General features: G+C 37.2%; 1 protein-coding gene across 1 annotated transcript in view; it reads left to right on the top strand.

Annotated features, from left to right (window-relative positions):
• ralgps1 (Ral GEF with PH domain and SH3 binding motif 1) overlaps window positions 1-20,166 on the top strand; it is a 218,384-nt gene that overhangs the window by 192,117 nt on the left and 6,101 nt on the right. The window contains exons 14-20 of the mRNA XM_056463269.1: window positions 1,312-1,466; window positions 1,771-1,819; window positions 1,922-2,002; window positions 4,967-5,072; window positions 6,074-6,166; window positions 7,132-7,237; window positions 17,814-17,905. Coding sequence (XP_056319244.1) covers window positions 1,312-1,466; window positions 1,771-1,819; window positions 1,922-2,002; window positions 4,967-5,072; window positions 6,074-6,166; window positions 7,132-7,237; window positions 17,814-17,905 — 682 coding nt within the window. The remainder of the gene's footprint in view (window positions 1-1,311; window positions 1,467-1,770; window positions 1,820-1,921; window positions 2,003-4,966; window positions 5,073-6,073; window positions 6,167-7,131; window positions 7,238-17,813; window positions 17,906-20,166) is intronic.

The raw sequence follows: 20,166 nt of genomic DNA, 5'->3' as shown, positions 1-20,166 counted from the left end.
TTTCAATTGTAATTATTATAATAATCACAGTAAATATAATTTTAATAAATAGGAAAAATCAAGAGAAACATAAAAAATATAAAAGTTTGTTGCAATTTTGCAGTTTTTTTTTTATATTATTTTTTTTTGCAATTACTGATTTGAATTTAAATATATTATCTTTCTATTCCTAAAGATGTTAGGTGACCAAACTGTTATTGTAATGAATTTAACTGATAAAAATGGTTTTGTTTTGTGCACCGAAATATATTTCCTATATTCACTGATAATTGTTGTCTGAAAAGTCATCCACTGATGTCTAAAATGATGTCCACTGATGTCCAAAAGACATCAAAAAAACTTCCTAAAATCATCCACTGACTTTTATAAGGGGTCCGTTGACATCTGCAAAAACATCCAATGACATCCAAAAGTGGTCCAGTGATGTCCAAAAGATGTCCACTGACATCCAAAAGGTGTCCACTGACATCACCCAGCCATATCACCCTGCAGCCCAAGACCAGTTACTCACTGAAGCTAAGCAAGGCTGAGCCTGGTCAGTACCTGGATGGCAGACCGCATGAGAAAACTAGGTTGCTGTTGGCAGTGGTGTTAGTGAAACCAGCAGGGGGAGCTCAACCTGTGGTTTGTCCTAATGCCCCAGAAAAAGTGAAAGGGTGTATACTTTTAGTGGGCCTGTCTTCTGAAAAAGATGTTAAACCGTGGTCATGACTCTCTGGGGTTATTCAAAATTCCATGACACTTCTCGTAAACAGTAGGGGTGTAACCCCGGTGTCCTAACCAAATTCCCTCCATTGCCCTTACCCATCATGGCCTCCCAATCATCCCCATTCACCAAATTGGCTCTATCACTGTCTCTCCACTCCACCTATAGCTGGTGTGTGGTGAGTGCACTGATGCAGGTGTCCTGTGGCTGCCGTCGCATCATCCAAATGGATGCTGCACACTAGTGGTGGTGTGGAGAGACCCCCCTCATGATTGTGAAGCACGTTGAGTGTACGACCATACACCATAAATGCGCTATGTAACACATTACATTACTTTACTAAAGGTGTCCACTGAAAAATTACCAAAAGGGGTCAACTGACTTTTTCATGTCTGAAAGATGTCCAAAATTCTTAGCATTTCCTGACCTGACATTTATTTTTTATTCGTTTGACAGGCATCTGTTATACTGTATGTTTAAATGAATATACGGACAAGTTTTGAAGTACACTAAATAAGTCATTTTAATAGTTCACTAGTTTTACAGGGAAATGCATTGCATTGTGGTATTGGCTCATTGTGTTTCATTTCTCTCTTTTTTCTCAGTATGATGTGTCAATTTGGTGTTGTGGAGAGTAAAAGTGCAACATTTCCTGAGAAGGAAAAGGCTCGACACCTACTGGATGACAGCTTCTTAGAGTCTCACAGTCCTGTCAGAAACCACACACATGATTCAGTATTCACCAACGGCATATCACTGGGTAACGCAGTTTATTCTTGTTCTACACCCATTTCATAAAGCACAAATATCTGCGTCCTTATTTTAAAGCATTTTATTTACTTCATCACTGCTGTGTTGGAATATTTTTGCATCAAAAACGAACGATTTCAACACTAGATGGCAGCAGTGTTGAATCATTTGTGCTGTGGGTTATTTTCTTTTGCAACTCAACAGACTTGACACCTTTACCATGTGATGTTTCTGGTACTATTTATTTTAGTTATTGAGAGAGAAAGAATAATTTTATCTTTATTACTCTTCATTTTTCCTCTGTCCCTCTGCAGGCAGCAGAGAGAGCTCTTTTAGTGATGAATTATCGAGTACTGTTGAGAGGTAAGGCAAAGTATGCATTATTATGAATCACAATAGAAAATAGACTGATTTAAGTCATTTTAAAAACATACTAATATGTGTATTTGTCCTGTTTTTTTTCAGAGGCCGAATGTATGCAACACTTGGCCCAAATTGGCGTGTTCCAATATGTAACTCTCCTAGAAGTAGAAGCTACATTTATAGGTATGAAATATTATTTGTTCATTTTAAGCTGTTCATTGTGTGTCCATTAAGGACATAACAGAGGTTCTTCTTCTTCATCATCTTCTTCTTCTTTTTCTGCATTTATTTCAAAGTGCTCACATTATGCTCATTTAAAGGTGTCTGATTTTGTAGTTTCTCAAACATTAAATCTATTCAAGACAATAAACCCTACAATTGTATCTTATTGTGTAAGGTATAAAGTACATCCAGGCAGTTGTCATTACAATTAAGGCTAACAAGCTTTTTGGAAGCCCAACACAAAGTATAGGGTTGTTGTATAAGACTGAAGGATTTATTCTGCGAAAGAAACTGCCTGAATGTTCTTTATCTCACTTATTACACAGCAACTTGCCACAATATGTAAAAATTATAAACAAAACATTGTTCTGAGCCATAATTCTTTATTAATTATTTAATTAAGAATTAATAGAAATGAAAATGGCTGAATGAAGCGTACACTAACCTACGTATTATTCAGTCACAATATAGCACCAAACAGTCAAAAACAGCTGCTTGACAGACAAGCCTATAGACCCACTTTATTAGGTTCACCTGTCCAACTGCTCGTTAACGCTAATCTCTAATCAGCCAATCACATGGCAGAACTTAATGCAGTGTTTGCAGAGAATGGTCCGAAATAGAAAAAATATCCAGTGAGCGGCAGTTTTGTGGGTGTAAATGCCTTGTTGATGCTAGAGGTCAGAGGAGAAAGGCCAGACTGGTTTGAGCTGATAGAAAGTCGACTGTAACGTAAATAAGCACTCGTTACATCCGAGGTATGCAGAAGAGCATCTCTGAATGCACAACACATCGAACCTTGAGGCAGATGGGCTACAGCAGCAGAAGACCACACCAGGTGCCTCTCCAGTCAGCTAATAACAGAAAACTGAGGCTACGATACACACAGGCTCACCAAAATTGGACAATAGAAGATTGGAAAAATGTTGCCTGGTCTGATGAGTCTCGATTTCTGCTGCAACATTCAAATGGTAGGGGCAGAATTTGGCATCAACAACATAAAAGCATGGATCCATCCTGCCTTGTACCAACAGTCCAAGCTGGTGGTGTAATGGTGTGGGTGATATTTTCTTGGCACATTTTGGGCCCATTAGTACCAATTGAGCATCGTGTTCATGCCACAGCATACCTGAGTATTGTTGCTGTCCATTCCTTTATTACCACAGTGTACCCATCTTCTGATGGCTACTGCTAGCAGGATTACGCGAGATGTCATAAAGCATGAATCATCTTGTTTCTTGAACATGACAATAAGTTCACTGCACTCAACTGGCCTCCACAGTCACCAGAACTCAATCCAATAGAGCACCTTTGGCATGTGGTGGAATGAGAGATTCGCATTATGGATGTGCAGCTGACAAATCTGCAGCTACTGCATGATGCTATCATGTCAATATGGACCAAAGTCTCTGAGGAATATTTCCAGTACCTTGTTGAATTTATGCCACGAAGGATTAAGGCAGTTCTGAAGGCAATGGGGGGTCCAAACTGGTACTAGTAAGAAGTACCTAATAAAGTGGCCAGTGAGTGTATATATAAATGTGAACGTATACACTGTTTCCATCCACGTGTTTTTATGCACATTCACGTAAAAAATGCTTAATGGAAACACCAAGATGCAAATCCGTTTTATAAATGTGCATAAAAAACTTAATTGCACAACTGAGTAGAATAAAGGTTGTATCTAATAAGAAAACATGCACATTAACTTCAATGAAAACTCACTGAATAAATAAATAAATAAATAAGGAATAAATTCCAGCATGCGCATCAAAACTTGCATCTAAAAGTTAGTTATGATATTTGGTCTTCATATTCTGATGCACAAGTAATTTATTGTATAAAAGAAAGGTCTACAGTGGTTTCTTCTACTGCAGCAAATTCTATTTTATTTTCAAATCAGGGGGGGAAGGGAGTGACAGTTTTGTACTCTTTGATTTAATGGGTGGAAGCAGTGCTTTATTTGCTATAAAACTATTTGCATTTGTGCAGGAAGTGAGGCTGATATTACTAACAACTGATTTTAGATTAGGTTAATAATTAGATCTTTCTTTGGAAGACAGAAATGCCATTTAACATGCACTTTGGTCTTTAAAAATTCACCCAAATAGTTTTATTCACAATCAGCTATATTACACTATGTGAAAGATGATATCAAATAATAACATAATTAGTGCACTTTAAACATTTATTTCAAGTAAAATGGGTCGTTGTTGTGTACAATTGTTCTTGTTTTACTATTGATTGACACAATATCCTTATCATATACTGGAGTTGTTCTGCTTTACTAGTTTATACAGTTAAAGTCAGAATTATTAGCCCCCCTTTGAATTATTTTTTTTTTTTTAAATATTTCCCAAATGATGTTTAACAGAGCAAGGAAATTTTCACAGTATGTCTGATAATATTTTTTCTTCTGGAGAAAGTCTTATTTGTTTTATTTTGGCTAGAATAAAAGCAGTTTTAAATTTTTTATTAACCTTTTTTAAGGACAAAATTATTAGCCTCTTTAAGCTATTTTTTTGATAGTCTACAGAACAAAGCATTGTTATACAATAACTTGCCTAATTACCCTAACCTGCCTAGTTAACCTAATTAACCTAGTTAAGCCTTTAAATGTCACTTTAAGCTGTATGAAAGTGTCTTGATAAATATCTAGTCAAATATTATTTACTGTCATCATGGCAAAGATAAAAGAAATCAGCTATTAGAAATGAATTATTAAAACTATTATGTTTAAAAATGTGTTGAGAAAAAATCTTCTCTCTGTTAAACAGAAATTGGGGAAAAAATAAACAGGGGTGCTAATAATTCAGGGGGGCTAATAATTATGACTTCAACTGTATATAAACTTGTGTATAACATATAATTCTCCATATTTAAGATGACAGTAAGTTGTAAATATGATTTTGTTTTCCTCATCAGCACCCCTGGGGCAGTATCCAGCTATGAATGCAGTACTCTCAGCAGTATAACCATTGAAGGGCCCCTGCGGAGAAAGACACTGATGAAGGAGGGTAAAAAACCCACTGTAAGTGTGCAAGAGTCAACTGAAAGTTGAATATATTATACGATGAAAAATTAAGCATAGCTTTTAGAATTGTTGTCAGTGGATCATCAGTGTCTTTGCAAAAATGCACAATAACTACACAAAATGATTTGACAGGCAGTAATTTAACCCTGTTTTTTTTTAGCCTGTATACAGTAGATGAAGAGATATTTACATAGATCAGTGGTTTTGTTTCATTTGCAATAAGCACCTGCATTGCCTTGTCAAAAATATGAATTAGTAACTTACATTTGCAAGATTTTAAAAATAAAAGTAAATATTTCAACAAAAGAGGCAACACAGTGGCTCAGTGGTTAGCACTGTCTGAATCTGCAGAATCCATGTCTTTGGTGTACAGCATAAATATTTTAATGTCATAAACATGTATTACCGTTTCAGTCTGTAGTCATACATGAGTACTTAACAACTAAAATATGAATGCACTAGAAGACCCAGCCTGATCTCACGAGAAAACGTAAGTATTTTACGTTTTGTCAGTTTAGTGGCTAATTCGTACGAGTTCAGTCGTACGAAATTGTACGATTTTAAAAAGGAGGCGTGGCACCTAACCCCACCCCTAAACCCAACCGTCATTGGGGGATGAGCAAATCGAATTAGCCACTAAATGAAAAAGTTACGAATTGTCGTGAGATTGTGTTGGAAGACCACATGTGCACAGGCATTTTGTTTATTTACCAATCAGCATCACCACCTAGTGGCCTGACATGCAAAACACAGCATTTTTTTGGTTAATTCTGTGCATCCATATGAACAGGGATCATGTTTATGTGTTGTGTCTGTACAGTATGTGAAACCTAACAACAATGCAAAAAAAAAATGAATAAACATAGTTCCAGTAACAATATATTAAAAACATAAAAAATGAATAAAAATGGAATTTAAAAATTGATTACTGTCCATGATTGAGTTATTATACAGAGCACTTATTTTGTTTAAATCTTCTTAAATGTTCTTTATTCCAGCTTTCATCCTGGAAGCGCTATTGGATTGTCCTGTCTGGCTCCATTCTCATCTATTTTGGTTCTAAAGCTCTAAGAGCAAATGAACGGAGACATGTAAGTGATGAAATATTTTCATAATTTAATAAGAACTCAGGTTGTGTTCACACTTGTAGTCCAATACACTTGGTTATTTTGGTCTGAATAAAAAAATTTATCAACAATTAGTCTGCATTTGCTTTGCATACACACAGTTTTAGATCAAACTAATTTTAACTTTAGACCAATCCTAAAGATCCATAAACAAACAAAAATGCATAGATTATAATGTTGTAAACTGGACTTGTTTGTTTGCTGTACGTTCATACACTTTATGGAATTTTTATAAGATAAAGACCCTTGAAAAAAAACTTGTAAATAAGTTTTCTGCCACACAAAGACTTGGTGCAAGAAGATACAATGTATGATCTAATCCACATGCAATAGAAGTTATTTGATGGTGCAGCAGGAATAAACTTGCACGCATTGAACTTTACTCATTTAAAACATGATCAAATAATAATATATTTTAATTACAAAAGTTTAAACAAATATCAGTAATAGTCTAGTTGTACAGTATATACAAATCAATATCAGTTAATTCTGTGCAGCATATATCCTTTTTCCTTTTAACTGTAATAATTCAGAATTGTAATTATTATAAATAAGCGTTGCAACAAATCTGTATCACTTTTTTATTTTTTAAATGTGTAATTAACTCTTTCCCCGCCACCATTTTTCTTTTAAAGTTGCCAGCCACTGTCAGTTATTTAGATCATTTTAAAATCAGCTTATTTTTTATCAACAAGATCACTTAATTGTATTAAGGCAACACGTTTTCACAATTTACGTAAACTTAACAAATGACTTCAATTGCCAAAATTCAAATATTAGCATTCACTCTTTTCAAAAGAACCACACTAACAGATCATTTACAGCAGAGAGTGTTACCAAACCAGCCAAGTGTGAACACACCATAAACTTAAGCAGTGTACTGAACCTCACTGCTTATCCTCTTTGTATGTGTTTATTTATGTCTTAAGTATAAATCTAGGCCGTGTAAAAAGATAACGCTCACAGGCTGGATGGTGGTGCTGCCAGACAACCCTGAACATCCAAACATTTTCCAGCTCACTGATCCTGATAGAGGTACTGGTTATACCTGCTCTGTCTTCATTCCTCAATATATTATTTACTTTTCCATTGATATGTAGTTCTAATGATCTAATCTGTGTTTTTAATTATGTACAAAATTGGGTTGTACCTCGGGCCTGGAAAAAGAATACATCATCCATTATTTATTGAAGGATTTCCCTCCGCATTTGATACTGTGAACATAAATATTCATTTGAAGCAGTTGGAGTTAAACCTTTATCTTATGGATTAATAGTTTTTGTGGGTTTTTTATTATATATTTATATCTTTGTATTTGGTTGTTTTCACAGGATTGTCCCCAGCATGTTTTGGTAAATGGGAAGAAATGGGAAAATGTGGTTTTAAACACTTGCCTTTCACAGGAGTGTGTTCTGTCACAGATTTTATTTTATGCTTATATAAATGACATAACCTGTGATAATGATTGTTTGGCTTATTTAATATCAGATGAAATGGCACTAGTGGGATATTTAATGCATATTCAGATACTTACCTCAATTTTGTTCATTCAATTACAATTTGTACAGAGGAGAGTTCTTTGCTTAATATTAGCCAAACTAATATCAGCCAAGTGGTGTAATATTAGCCAAACTATAGAAATGTTTTGTGAGGTTACGAGCACTCTGGGAAACTTTTTTTAGTTAATGAAAGAGGAAGTTTTTTAAATACTTAGTCGCGGAGATTGACTCACAGTTTTCATAGGTAATGTTTTTATAATGTGGTCTTATTGAGAAAGCTGAGGAGTTTTAACATTAAACAGGACATTCTGATTGTTGCTCTTTATTATATCTCCCTTATAAAGTCAAAAACAGACTTTAAAGCTGCCATATACTGCATTTATTCAATAAGTTAAATTGCTCTCTAATATCCACATAGTAGGTATGTGGCTTAGGTAAGTTCCCAGAAATGGCTTTATATGCTTATTTATTGCTTCTTAAAATACCCTTAGAATTAGAAGGTCCTTATTGACCATATTTGTAATGGTCATCAATATCAATGAGGTCAGCTCTGATGCAGCTCTCGAAGCTTGCTCGAGAGCTTGCTAGATTATAATTCACCTCAACAAAAGAGACCAACAGAGATGTATTGTGTTGTATTTTGAGGATATAATTTAAATTTAAACACAGCCAAAAATTAATGTCAACCTCTTCATAATCAGATGGCATTTCATAAATTGTATTGCTGCTTTCACTACAGAAAAATCACAGTAAGAGCTGATTGATAAGACACAATGCTTAAACATGCATTTAACACAATACTCAGCAGCCTAGATGTGTTTGTTACCTCAAATTACAAATATTTCCAGCAAATTTCCAAATAAACAAAATAAATGAACAAAAGATACAAATAAATCAGAATCAGAAAGAGCTTTATTGCCAGGTATGTTCACACATACGAGGAATTTGTTTTCGTGACAGAGCTTCTACAGTGCAACAGGATAACAGAGACAGGACAAAAAACAGATAATAAATATATTTTTAAAAACATACAAGTAGTGAATGCAAATAAACAAATTGACAAGTGTATGTACGTGTTTATTACTATATACAACGTTATATGTGCAGCTGTTATGTGCAAATTGGCATGTAGAGTGTGTTGTTAAATAAGTGTATATGTGTATAAAAGTGTATAGCAAGTAGTGATGTTGGTTCCACAATTATTATCATCAAGTGTTCATGAGATGGATTGCCTGAGGGAAGAAACTGTTTCTGTGTCGGGCTGTTCTGGTGCGCAGTGCTCTGTAGCATCGACCAGAAGGTAAAAGTTCAAAGAGGCAGTGTGCTGGGTGTGAGGGGTCCAGAGTGATTTTGGCAGCCCTTCTGCTCGCTCTGGATAAGTACAGTTCCTGGGGAGTAGGAAGGGTTGTACCAGTGATTCGCTCAGCAGTCCGAACTATTCGACGTAGTCTTTGGAGGTCATATTTAGTAGCTGAGCTAAACCAGACAGTTATTGATGTGCAGATGACTGATTCAGTGATGGAGGTGTAGAACTGTTTCAGCAGCTCCTTTGGGAGGTTAAACTTCCTCAGCTGACGAAGAAAGTACAGCCTCTGTTGAGCTTTTTTGACAATGGAGTCAATAGCCGCATTTCCACTATCGGGCCAGTGCGAGCCAGGGCTTTAATCGGGCCAGGCCGGGCCAATAGCCTGGGAGGTTGAGAAATGAGGCCGAAATCATGTCGCGTTTCCACTGTCGGGCTAGTTGCTCGCAGCGCGTCACGCAAACACCGCCCCCAGAACGTCCCCCGAATCAAACGTCACACAACCCGCCCAGTTCAGTGGGAACAAAAAACTCAAATTATAACCACAAACACAACCTGGCATCACTACGAGAGCTGGAAGATAGAGAACACCGAAGCGATTGCTTTTTTACTGTTTGTGGTCTGTTGGTGTAAGGCCAGACAGCGATCCCTGGATAAGGACATTCGAGTTCGGCGGCATTTACTTCGAACACAGATTTTGGCTGCAAGGTGCAAAAGAGCAGCCGAGCGACGAGGACTCTAGCGGACTTGTACCGTTGTTCGCTGAATTTGTGCGAATGTACTTGATAACGTCCTCATTTCTGCAAACGCCGTCTATTTGCCTCTGAACATTTTCCTCGGCCCAAATGTTCAGAAGAGCCCTGGTGTCCTCAACTGACCAGTACTGTCTGCTATCCATTTTTTCTTCTTAGTGAGTTGATCAAGCGCGATAGCAAAACAAATGTAAGGGAAGAAAGCATCTTGTCTCCTCTTTACCTGACAGGAAAACTCCGCCTTTGTACGTAACCCCGCCCCGAAGCCCCAGTTGGCCCTCCTTGGCCCAAGGTATTCGGCGGGCCGAAAAAGGCCGGACGCTGGCCCCAAGGAAGCCCCGCTTTGGCCCGATTACACCCCGGAAGTGATAGTGGAAACGCGACTGGCCTTGGCTCGCCCTGGCTCGCTCGCTTTAGGCGCGATAGTGGAAACGCGGCTACTGTGTCCCACTTCAGGTCCTGAGAGATGGTGGTGCCCAGGAACCTGAATGACTCCACTGCTGCCACAATGCTGTCCATGATGCTCAGTGGCGGGGAGCAGGGGGGTTTCTCCTGAAGTCCACTATCATCTCCACTGTTTTGAGCATGATGAGCTCCAGGTTGTTGATACTACATCAGACAGCCAACTCCTTAACCTCCTGTCTGTATGCAGACTCTTCACCGTCCTGAATAAGGCCGATAAGTGTAGTGTCGTCTGCAAACTTCAAGAGCTTCACAGAGAAGTCTTTTGATGTGCAGTCATTCTTGTACAGGGAGAAGAGCAGTGGGGAGAGGACACACCCCTGGGGGGCGCCAGTGCTGATTGTGCGGATACTAGATGAGAATTTTCCCAGCTTCACCAGCTGCTGCCTGTCCGTTAGGAAGCTGTTGATCCACTGACAGACAGAGGTGGGCACAGAGAGCTGAGTTCATTTGGGCAGGAGAAGTTTTGGGATGATAGTGTTAAACGCCGAGCTGAAGTCAACAAACAAGATCCTCACATAGGTCCCTGGTCTGTCTAGGTGTTGCAGAGCATAATGCAGTCCCATATTTACTGCATCATCCACAGACCTGTTTGTTCTGTAGGCAAACTGAAGAGAGTCCAGTGAGGGTTCAGTGATGTCCTTCAGGTGGGCCAGCATCAGTTTTTCAAAAGACTTCATGACCACAGATGTTAGTGCCACCGGTCTGTAGTCATTTAGTCCTGTAAGTTTGGGTTTCTTTGGGATGGGGATGATGGTAGAGCGTTTGAGGCAGGAGGGCACTTCACACAGCTCCAGTGATCTGTTGATGATCATTTAAACATACCTTATTCCTCTTCAGAGTGTCGCTGAATAAATTTATAATCTATATATCCTGCATTTTGCATTCTGACAGGCTCTAAAGAGTTGTTGCTTAGTAACTCATTAAAAAAACAAACTATACAGCGGGCTTTGACTTTGGCCATCTCCAGTTTTCAAAATAAGATTACTCCATACATGGTAAGTTTAATATAAACTTTGATCAAATTAAAAGTAAGGGAGGACTGATTTGTAGAATTTCAAAATGGAGTCTGAGCCATGCATATGAATGATCCCACAAGCAACATACTGTATCAGTTTGTGTTTTCCTGGTGACATGGCTGCTCATCAGGTCTGGATGACCTAAAACTTGAGCTAAAAACTGTACATGCAAATCTTGACAGTGTGCAACTGAACAACACAACAATCTGTTTTTTTTTTAGTTGCTTGTTTTTCACCAGGGTTTTACACTTGGAATTTACATGAGAATGATGCTCACTTGGATGAGTTTGTCATGTCAGACTGGTTGCTTTAAATGGATGGTAGATTTGGTAGAACATTTATTCCAACTGCCATTGGTATTTTAAATAGGATTTTAAAGTGATTATTTGTATTGTTTTTGCTAACTGAGCCTGTTTTTACACAAGGGGTTTTTGTTCTGTTTTTTAGTTTTTTTTTACACAAGGTGATTTTGTTCTCTCTCTTTCTTTTTGCATTGTCACTTGCTTGCTTTGTTAGTGTCTGTAGAGCTGCCTTACAGTTGAATCACCACATTTCTTACACATTTCACTGCAGTTTCCAGGTAAAGTCTTCAGCGAGTAGCAAGAATGTTTAGTTTTCTTAGAAAAGATAAATATGACAATGGCAACACTTAATCTTACCAAACTGTTCGCATGTTAAGCCACAGTTTTGAAATCAACTTGCTGTTGAGTGACACATAAAGACTAATGTTGTTTGCAACTGAAGATAACATCTAAATTAAGTCTAACTGATTAAAAAAAATGTATTTGCTAAAATGAATTAATGAATAAATGAATGAATGAAATAGCGGAATAACCTGTGTTACCATTTTTTTTTTTTAAACAAAACACATTTCCATTCATACCAGGTGTAGTTCCAATCCCAATTCTACCCCTTAGCCCTTCCCCTTACCCCTCCTTTTGCCCGTTCATGTGAAGCACAACATTCTGTCACTCCATGACACTTGAATACCCTGTCAGAAAAGTCTAGTGGCTGGGAATGACCTTTTTGCAGTGTCTGGTATAACGTTAATGTTGTTTTTGTGTGTTTACATAAATGATAAGGCCACAGTGTAAATGCTATATGTAAATAATGAATGCCTTCAGTGATTTCCTGAAGGTAAATTGCAAAAAAAAAAAAAGCAACTGGAATAGCTACAGCAGTCGCCATCGTCGATCTCATATGATGTAAGAGCTCACGATGACATGTGATGATGTGTGCAGGTGTTGTAGTGCTGTCCCATTTCTTAGGGTACATTTTAAAGCCCTTCCCCTTCACACTGTTTCCAGGGCCATGGGTAAGGGGTAGGGGTACAAAAATAGAATTGGGATTGGGCCTTAATCTGTCTGTCAAGTGTCTTTTTTCACTTATACTAATTTCCTGATTCTTAAAGGGAAGGCTGTATTTTCTGATCCATTTGTCTAAAAGTGCAAAATAATCCATGAATGCAAAAGGAGACACCAATAAATGACATAGACAGCAGCAGTAATGGTAGTAAGTCAGTAGGCAGAGATTATGTGGACTTTATTGGCCGTACAAACACATTTGACTTACATGAGTGTCTATGGAAAGCAATCCAGCTGAATGCTAGTAGTGAAAGTTGGACAAGCTGAAAGACTCACTCAAAGTCCAGAAAGATACCATAAAACATCCTTAAAACAGGCCTTCATTGCTTCAATACAAATATTATCAAGCTATGAGAATACTGTACCCTTGTGTGCATATAAAAAGAAAAAAAACTTTATTCAACACCCCTGGATGCACTTGCACAACTTCCTTATTTTAAAACAAAGCACATGCACATGCTTAAACATGCATTTAACACAATACTAAGCAGTCTACATGTGTTTGTTAGCTCAAATTACAAATTTTCCAGCAAATTTCTAAATAAACAAAATAAATGAACAAAAGATACAAATAAACATACCTTATTCCTCTTCAGAGTGTCGCTGAATAAATTTATAATCTATATATCCTGCATTTTGCATTCTGACAGGCTCTAAAGAGTTGCTGCTTAGTAACTCATTAAAAAAACAAACTATACAGCGGGCTTTGACTTTGCGCCATCTCCAGTTTTCAAAATAAGAGTCCTACATACATGGTAAGTTTAATATAAACTTTGATCAAATTAAAAATAAGGGAGGATTGATTTGTAGAATTTCAAAGTGGAGTCTGGGTCATGCATATGAATGATCCCACAAGCAACATACTGTATCAGTTGGTGTTTTCCTAGTGACATGGCTGCTCAACAGGTCTGGATGACTTGGAACCTGGGCTAAAATACTGTACATGCAAATCTTGACAGTCTGCAACTGAACAACACAACAATCTGTTGTTGTTTTTTTCAGATTGCCTTGTTTTTCACCTGGGTTTTACACTTGTGGAATTTACATGAGAATGATGCTCACACGCTATATCCATTTACATGTAATGAACTTTATTATATGACTTGGATGAGTTTGTCATGTCAGACTGGTTGCTTTAAATGGATGGTAGATTTGGTAGAACATTTATTCCAAATGCCATTGGTGTTTTAAATAGGATTTTAAAGTGATTATTTGTATTGTTTTTGCTGACTGAGCCTGTTTTTACACAAGGGGGTTTTGTTCTGTTTTTTTGTTTTTTTTACACAAGGTGAATTTGTTCTCTCTCTTTCTTTTTGCATTGTCACTTGCTTGTTTTGTTAGTGTCTGTAGAGCTGCCTTACAGTTGAATCACCACATTTCTTACACATTTCACTGCAGTTTCCAGGTAAAGTCTTCAGCGAGTAGCAAGAATGTTTAGTTTTCTTAGAAAAGATAAATATGACAATGGCAACATTTAATCTTACCAAACTGTTCGCATGTTAAGCCACAGTTTTGAAATCAACTTGCTGTTGAGTGACACATAAAGACTAATGTTGTTTGCAACTGAAGATAACATCTAAATTAAGTCTAACTGATTAAAAAAATGTATTTGCTAAAATGAATGAATGAATGAATGAATGAATGAATGAATGAATGAATGAATGAATGAAAGAACCATTTTCCAAAAAAAACACATTTCCATTCATACCGGATGTAGTCCCAATCCCAATAGCCTGATTTGACGTGCCTGCCATTTTTAAAAGCGAAATCGAGCCTGCGGTGGGAAGAAAAACAGAAGTATCGCTGGGAGTTACATTGGAACGTTGTGCACTTGACTGTATATCTTATCAGCGAAGAGAAAGTGATACAAATTTATATATTCACCGCCTTACGAGTGACCCAAAGGTCCGTTCTGAATGAATGGTGAAAATAAAAAGGGAAATCAGAGCTCATTTTCAGCTAAGTTAAGGGAAATGGCACTAGTTAGCTAACGTTTTCTTTCCCAAACACACGTTTTAGATGCCTTTTATCAAACTCGAGTTAATATACTGATTCTTTCACTATGTTGGACTTGTCACGAAACTGAATTAAAAGAAAAAACGTCAATTTCCCGCTCACATTTAAGACACTGTTGATGGCTTTCTTAAAACAGTGCTGATTTGCCATTGTGTTCACATGCTCAACAGAAATGCTTGTGATTGGCCGAGAAGGTCATCAGTTCACCCTCCGTTGTTTACCGAGCACAAACACAGACGAGCCGAGTGATCTGTTTGATGACTCGACTGATCTTCATGGCTGCTTCGCGCTTGCGCTCCAGTCTCCGTGTATCTGTGTTTGCACTGGGTGAAGAGCAGTAAACTGAGTGCAAACGCAAATACACGGAGACTGGAGCGCGAAGCAGCCGTGAAGATCAGTCGAGTCATCCGCGCTCAGCGGCGCTTCAATGTTAGCGGGAAATAGACGGTTTTAAAACTTACCAGGACACCACTATTACAGACAACACAAGGGTGTGCTACACAGTACTGCAGTGTTTTATCGCTCACCGGGTTACATAGGCTGAAGCAGAGAAACGTCCACACAGTGATTAACTGGTGCCATGAACTGAAGCCTAGGAGGACACATGAACGTATTACTCTTAAAGAGATTATGATGTTGTTTGATGCTAAATTGCTTTTAATTGTTTAAATTAAACTTACTGAATGATATTAAAGTGATGTTTACACCATTTCTGCATTTTGAAATCTCAGCAACAGCCGGAGGTTTGTAGCGCACAGCATGTTACTGCAGTGTTTACAGTGCTGGTCCTATACTTCCGGGTTTCTTCCAACCGCAGCCTCGCTTAGGTTCTTTAAAATGGCAGCCGCGTGAAATAAGCGTATTCTACACCTTAGCCGTTCCCCTTACCCCTCCTGTAACCCGTTCATGTGAAGCACAACATTCTGTCACTCCATGACACTTGAATACACTGTCAGAAAAGTCTAGTGGCTGGGAATGACCTTTTTGCAGTGTCTGGTATAACGTTAATGTTGTTTTTGTGTGTTTACATAGAGGATAAGGCCACAGTGTAAATGCTATATGTAAATGATAAATGCCTTCAGTGATTTCCTGAAGGTAAATTGCAAAAAAAAAAATGCAACTGGAATAACTACAGCAGTCGCCATCGTCGATTTCATATGATGTAAGAGCTCACGATGACATGTGATGATGTGTGCAGGTGTTTTAGTGCTGTCCCATTTCTTAGGGGTACATTTTAAAGCCCTTCCCCTTCACACTCTGTTTTCAGGGCCATGGTGAAGGGGTAGGGGTACAAAAATAGAATTGGGATTGGGCCTTAATCTGTCTGTCAAGTGTCTTTTTTCGCTTTTCACCAATTTCCTGATTCTCAAAGGGAAGGCTTTATTTTCTGATCCATTTGTCTAAAAGTGCAAAATAATCCATGAATGCAAAAAGAGACAACATAAAATGACAGACAGCAGCAGTAATGGTAGTAAGTCAGTAGACAGAGATTATGTGGACTTTATTGGCCGTACAAACACATTTGACTTACATAAGTATGGAAAGCAATCCAGCTGAATGCTAGTAGTGAAAGGTGGACAAGCTGAAAGACTCACTCAAAGTCCAGAAAGATACCATAAAACATACTTAAAAGAGGCCAATCTGAATATTAGCAAGCTGTGAGAATACTGTATCCTTGTGTGCATATAAAAAGAAAAAAAAACTTTATTCAACAGTTTCTTCACCCCTGGATGGACTTGCACAACTTCCTTATTTTGAAACAAAGCACATGCACATGTGAAGAAAAACATCACAAGCAAGCATGATATTTAAACATGTGACACTGTGACACTGAAGACAAGAAACTGTTAAATAAAGTCATTATTTAATGTGCGCTCAAAAGTATTTCTGTAGCTTCAAAATATTCCATTGTACCACTTTATTTTGAATGATTACCTTGCTGTCTATAGAGAGTGATGGAGATCTCAGATATCTTATTAAAGAATGTCTCAGATATTTTGAACGACATGTGGGTGAGTATTTACTAACATAATTTTTTTTAACAATATTTTTTTTCATAACATTTTTGGGTAAACTAACACTTTAATACCAATGTAAACAGGGTATACGTCTCTCAATTCTTATGGTTTCAGGAATGGAAGCTTATAAGTATTGTTGGAGTACCAAAAATGATGGTAGAGAAAAATTTTGGCCTGGATATAATAAAACAGGCAACATTATAAACTGTTTTTGTTAAAATGCTTTAGCTCATGAAGCTGAAACTCATGTTAATGGTAAGGGCTTTACATTTATGACACACACACTTGAGGTGTTCAGCCAGTCATACTACATTATGTTTCCAGCTGCAAATTTTTTATTCCACTGTAGGGCAGCTCCACTGACCCTAACTAAATAAACCAAAGGCAACAACAGCAAGTAACTGATGATAATGGAGAAAAAAAAACAAGCTTAGGAAACCAGTTCTCTTCTGGTTAATGAATGAATAAGAGGCAGATATGCAGTTTAGTCAGAAGTGCATGACTGCTTTTTCAATGGTCTTGAGTGTAATCATTTGCCTCTTACAGCTCCTAGTCATCCAGAATAGGGTGTGTTCAATCTAGTCATATAGCTTTATGTTGAGGACATACAGTATCAGTCAACACAGCCAGATTATTATCTTCCATATCCATTTTGTGTAAATTTTTGGTGTTTTTTTTTTTGAAGGGCAGTTTTTCTTCATGAACAAATCTCATACTGTGTTTTCTTATGCTTCTGTTATTTAAAGGTCATGTTGTAATTATTTGCTTGCAGAATTATCAAGCATTCACCAGTGTTTAACAGCAGACTTGGCTTCACTTCTTTCAGTTTCAGGTTTTTGAAGTTATTGGAGCTCTGGGTTTTATGTCTTGAGTTGTCTGCTTTTTGTGTCTAGTTTCCTATGTTCTGTTGTGTGGTTTTGGCTAAACATGAAATGTGGAAATGTTGCTAATTGTTGCGGTGGGACTTCCTCATGTCATATTTATCTAGTTGAAATACCACCATATTTGATTTACCCATTAAGAGTTAGATTTTATACATTTTATTCTATAATATGAAGCCTGTCCAGAGGCTCTTAGGGTTTTTTATTATTATTTTTTTCTATAAATTGCATATTTGCATTGACAAACAATTTAATGTGAATAAGCCAAAACTGATTTGTTCTAATCTTTGTGTTCAGGTAATGTTTACAAGTTCCAGACTGGGTCACGTTTCTCTGCGATTATCTGGCACAGACACCTTGCCGAGGCTTGCAGGAGTACGAGGCCGCAGGTATGTTTGTTCTCATATAAAATAAATATAGCCCTTACAAAAAATAACTGCAGTAAACTGAAGTTAAACTGCGGTACAACAGCAGTATATAGAAGTATAACTGCAGTAAAACTAAGTACAGTTGAAAAATTGCAATATAATGAAGAATAAATAACAGCAGTATAAGTTGCAGTAAACTGGAGTAAAAACAAGTAAACTCAGTCTTTACTGCACTTGTGCTGCTGTTGTTTAATATGCCAATGGTGTGGTAAGAACTGCACTTGTTTTAAAAGTTTATTTGCAAAAACAAATAATAAAAATTAACTGCAGTGAACTGAACAGTACAATAGAAGTAGCCTATATACAAGAATAATGGGTAAAAAACTGCAAAATTGCAATATAATGAGGTCTTAATTTGTGCTGGAACACGCCAGATCCAGCACCTCTGAAATCTGATCCAGCACCGCATTTTACCGATCCCCCTCCTCAACCGCCCTCCTCCCACCTCCGCTGTACACTTTCACTTTCATTTGCGACTCCCCACCCCAACACTCTTCATGTTCGTCTGTGACAACCAACCCCCCACCCCCACTCCCCGGCTCTTAACTTACATCCGCGACACTCCTCCGCCATCTGACAACCCGCTATACACCCCCCGCCCAACCCCTGCAATATTGTAGATGTATTACTGTAGTTAGTTATACTTCTGAAATGTGCAATACAATATAGGCTTATTGTGGTAGTACTTCAGCAATACAACTAAAATTCTGAAACCTCATTTGGATACCATTGTCCACAGAGCAGGAAAATAGTAGTTGTACTGCAGTTGTATTGTAGAACAACTTGTACTTCAGTTGTATTGCAGTAGCAGTACTGCATTATAGTACTTGTAGTACTATACTCAGGCAACGTACCACAACGTACCATTGGAGTAGTTGTACTGCATTATAGTAGTAGTATCACTTCAGTACTATTGCAGTAGTTGTACTGCATTATAGTAGTAGTATCACTTCAGTACTATTGCAGTAGTTGTACTATTATAGTCATAGTATCACTTCAGTACTATTGCAGTAGTTGTACTGCATTATGGTGGTAGTATCACTTCAGTACTATTGCAGTAGTTGTACTGCATTATAGTAGTAGTATCACTTCAGTACTATTGCAGTAGTTGTACTATTATAGTCATAGTATCACTTCAGTACTATTGCAGTAGTTGTACTGCATTATAGTGGTAGTATCACTTCAGTACTATTGCAGTAGTTGTACTGCATTATAGTGGTAGTATCACTTCAGTACTATTGCAGTAGTTGTACTGCAGTGTTACTGTAGTAGTACTTCAGTTGTATTGCAGTAATACTGCAATATACTTAATATATTTTATTTCTGTCTAAAAAGTAAACTAAAACTGCAGTATTCATTTAAAAAACTGCAGTATTCATTTTTATAAAAACAACGGCAGTAATTTATTTGTAAAGAAGAGCTTCACAATATGTTATTGTAAATTTAAACCCCAATATTATACCTGGGTAAATGACAGCTACAGAAACAAGTTACTCGAAGCAACACACATGAAGTCTTATTGTCAATCCTCATTGTCAATCATGTCACTCCTCATTGGGCAAGGAAGCACGCAGAGCTCCTACAAATTGAACATTTTGATAATTGTAAAAAAAAAAAAAAACATATAGAGCCAAACCAAAGATATTTTTGACTCATTCAACATTTCTCATATAAAGGGTGGCAAATTTTGATATTAACGTGAAGCGTCAACTTTAAAAATGGGGTAGTTTTGGGATTCTGACATCCTGAACATTTAGTCACGGGAAAGTCAAACATCCTAATGTGAGTTTTATGTATTATATTTCTGTAAGAAGCTGTATCAGTGTGATTTGCAACTTATAGATAAAGCAGAAAATGCAGATAAAGCAGAAAGATGTGTATTAATGTTTTTTGCAAGTGCTGTAATGAAGCTAACAGCTTGTATAAAAAAGGTGTAAATATTGAAATGTTTTACATCGAGCCATTCATTTGGATCATTTCTCCAATAAAAGACCTTGGTAAGGAAAGGGATTGACAGAGACTAATACATTTTTGTTTCTCATTTGCTCTACATCAGTGGTTCTCAAACTTTTAAACCAGCGACCCCTAATGTAAGATCGTCAAGAACTCGAGACCCCCCACTACCAAAGCAAATACAAACAATAAAAACAACCTTTTTTAAGCTGTTCACAATATTTTAACTATATTTACTATACATTACAGGGCTCGAAATTAACATTTTT

The sequence above is a fragment of the Danio aesculapii genome, chromosome 8, assembly GCF_903798145.1.
Source record: "Danio aesculapii chromosome 8, fDanAes4.1, whole genome shotgun sequence".
In the NCBI taxonomy this organism is placed as follows: Eukaryota; Metazoa; Chordata; class Actinopteri; order Cypriniformes; family Danionidae; genus Danio; species Danio aesculapii.
This window is presented reverse-complemented; position numbering and strand designations above follow the sequence as displayed.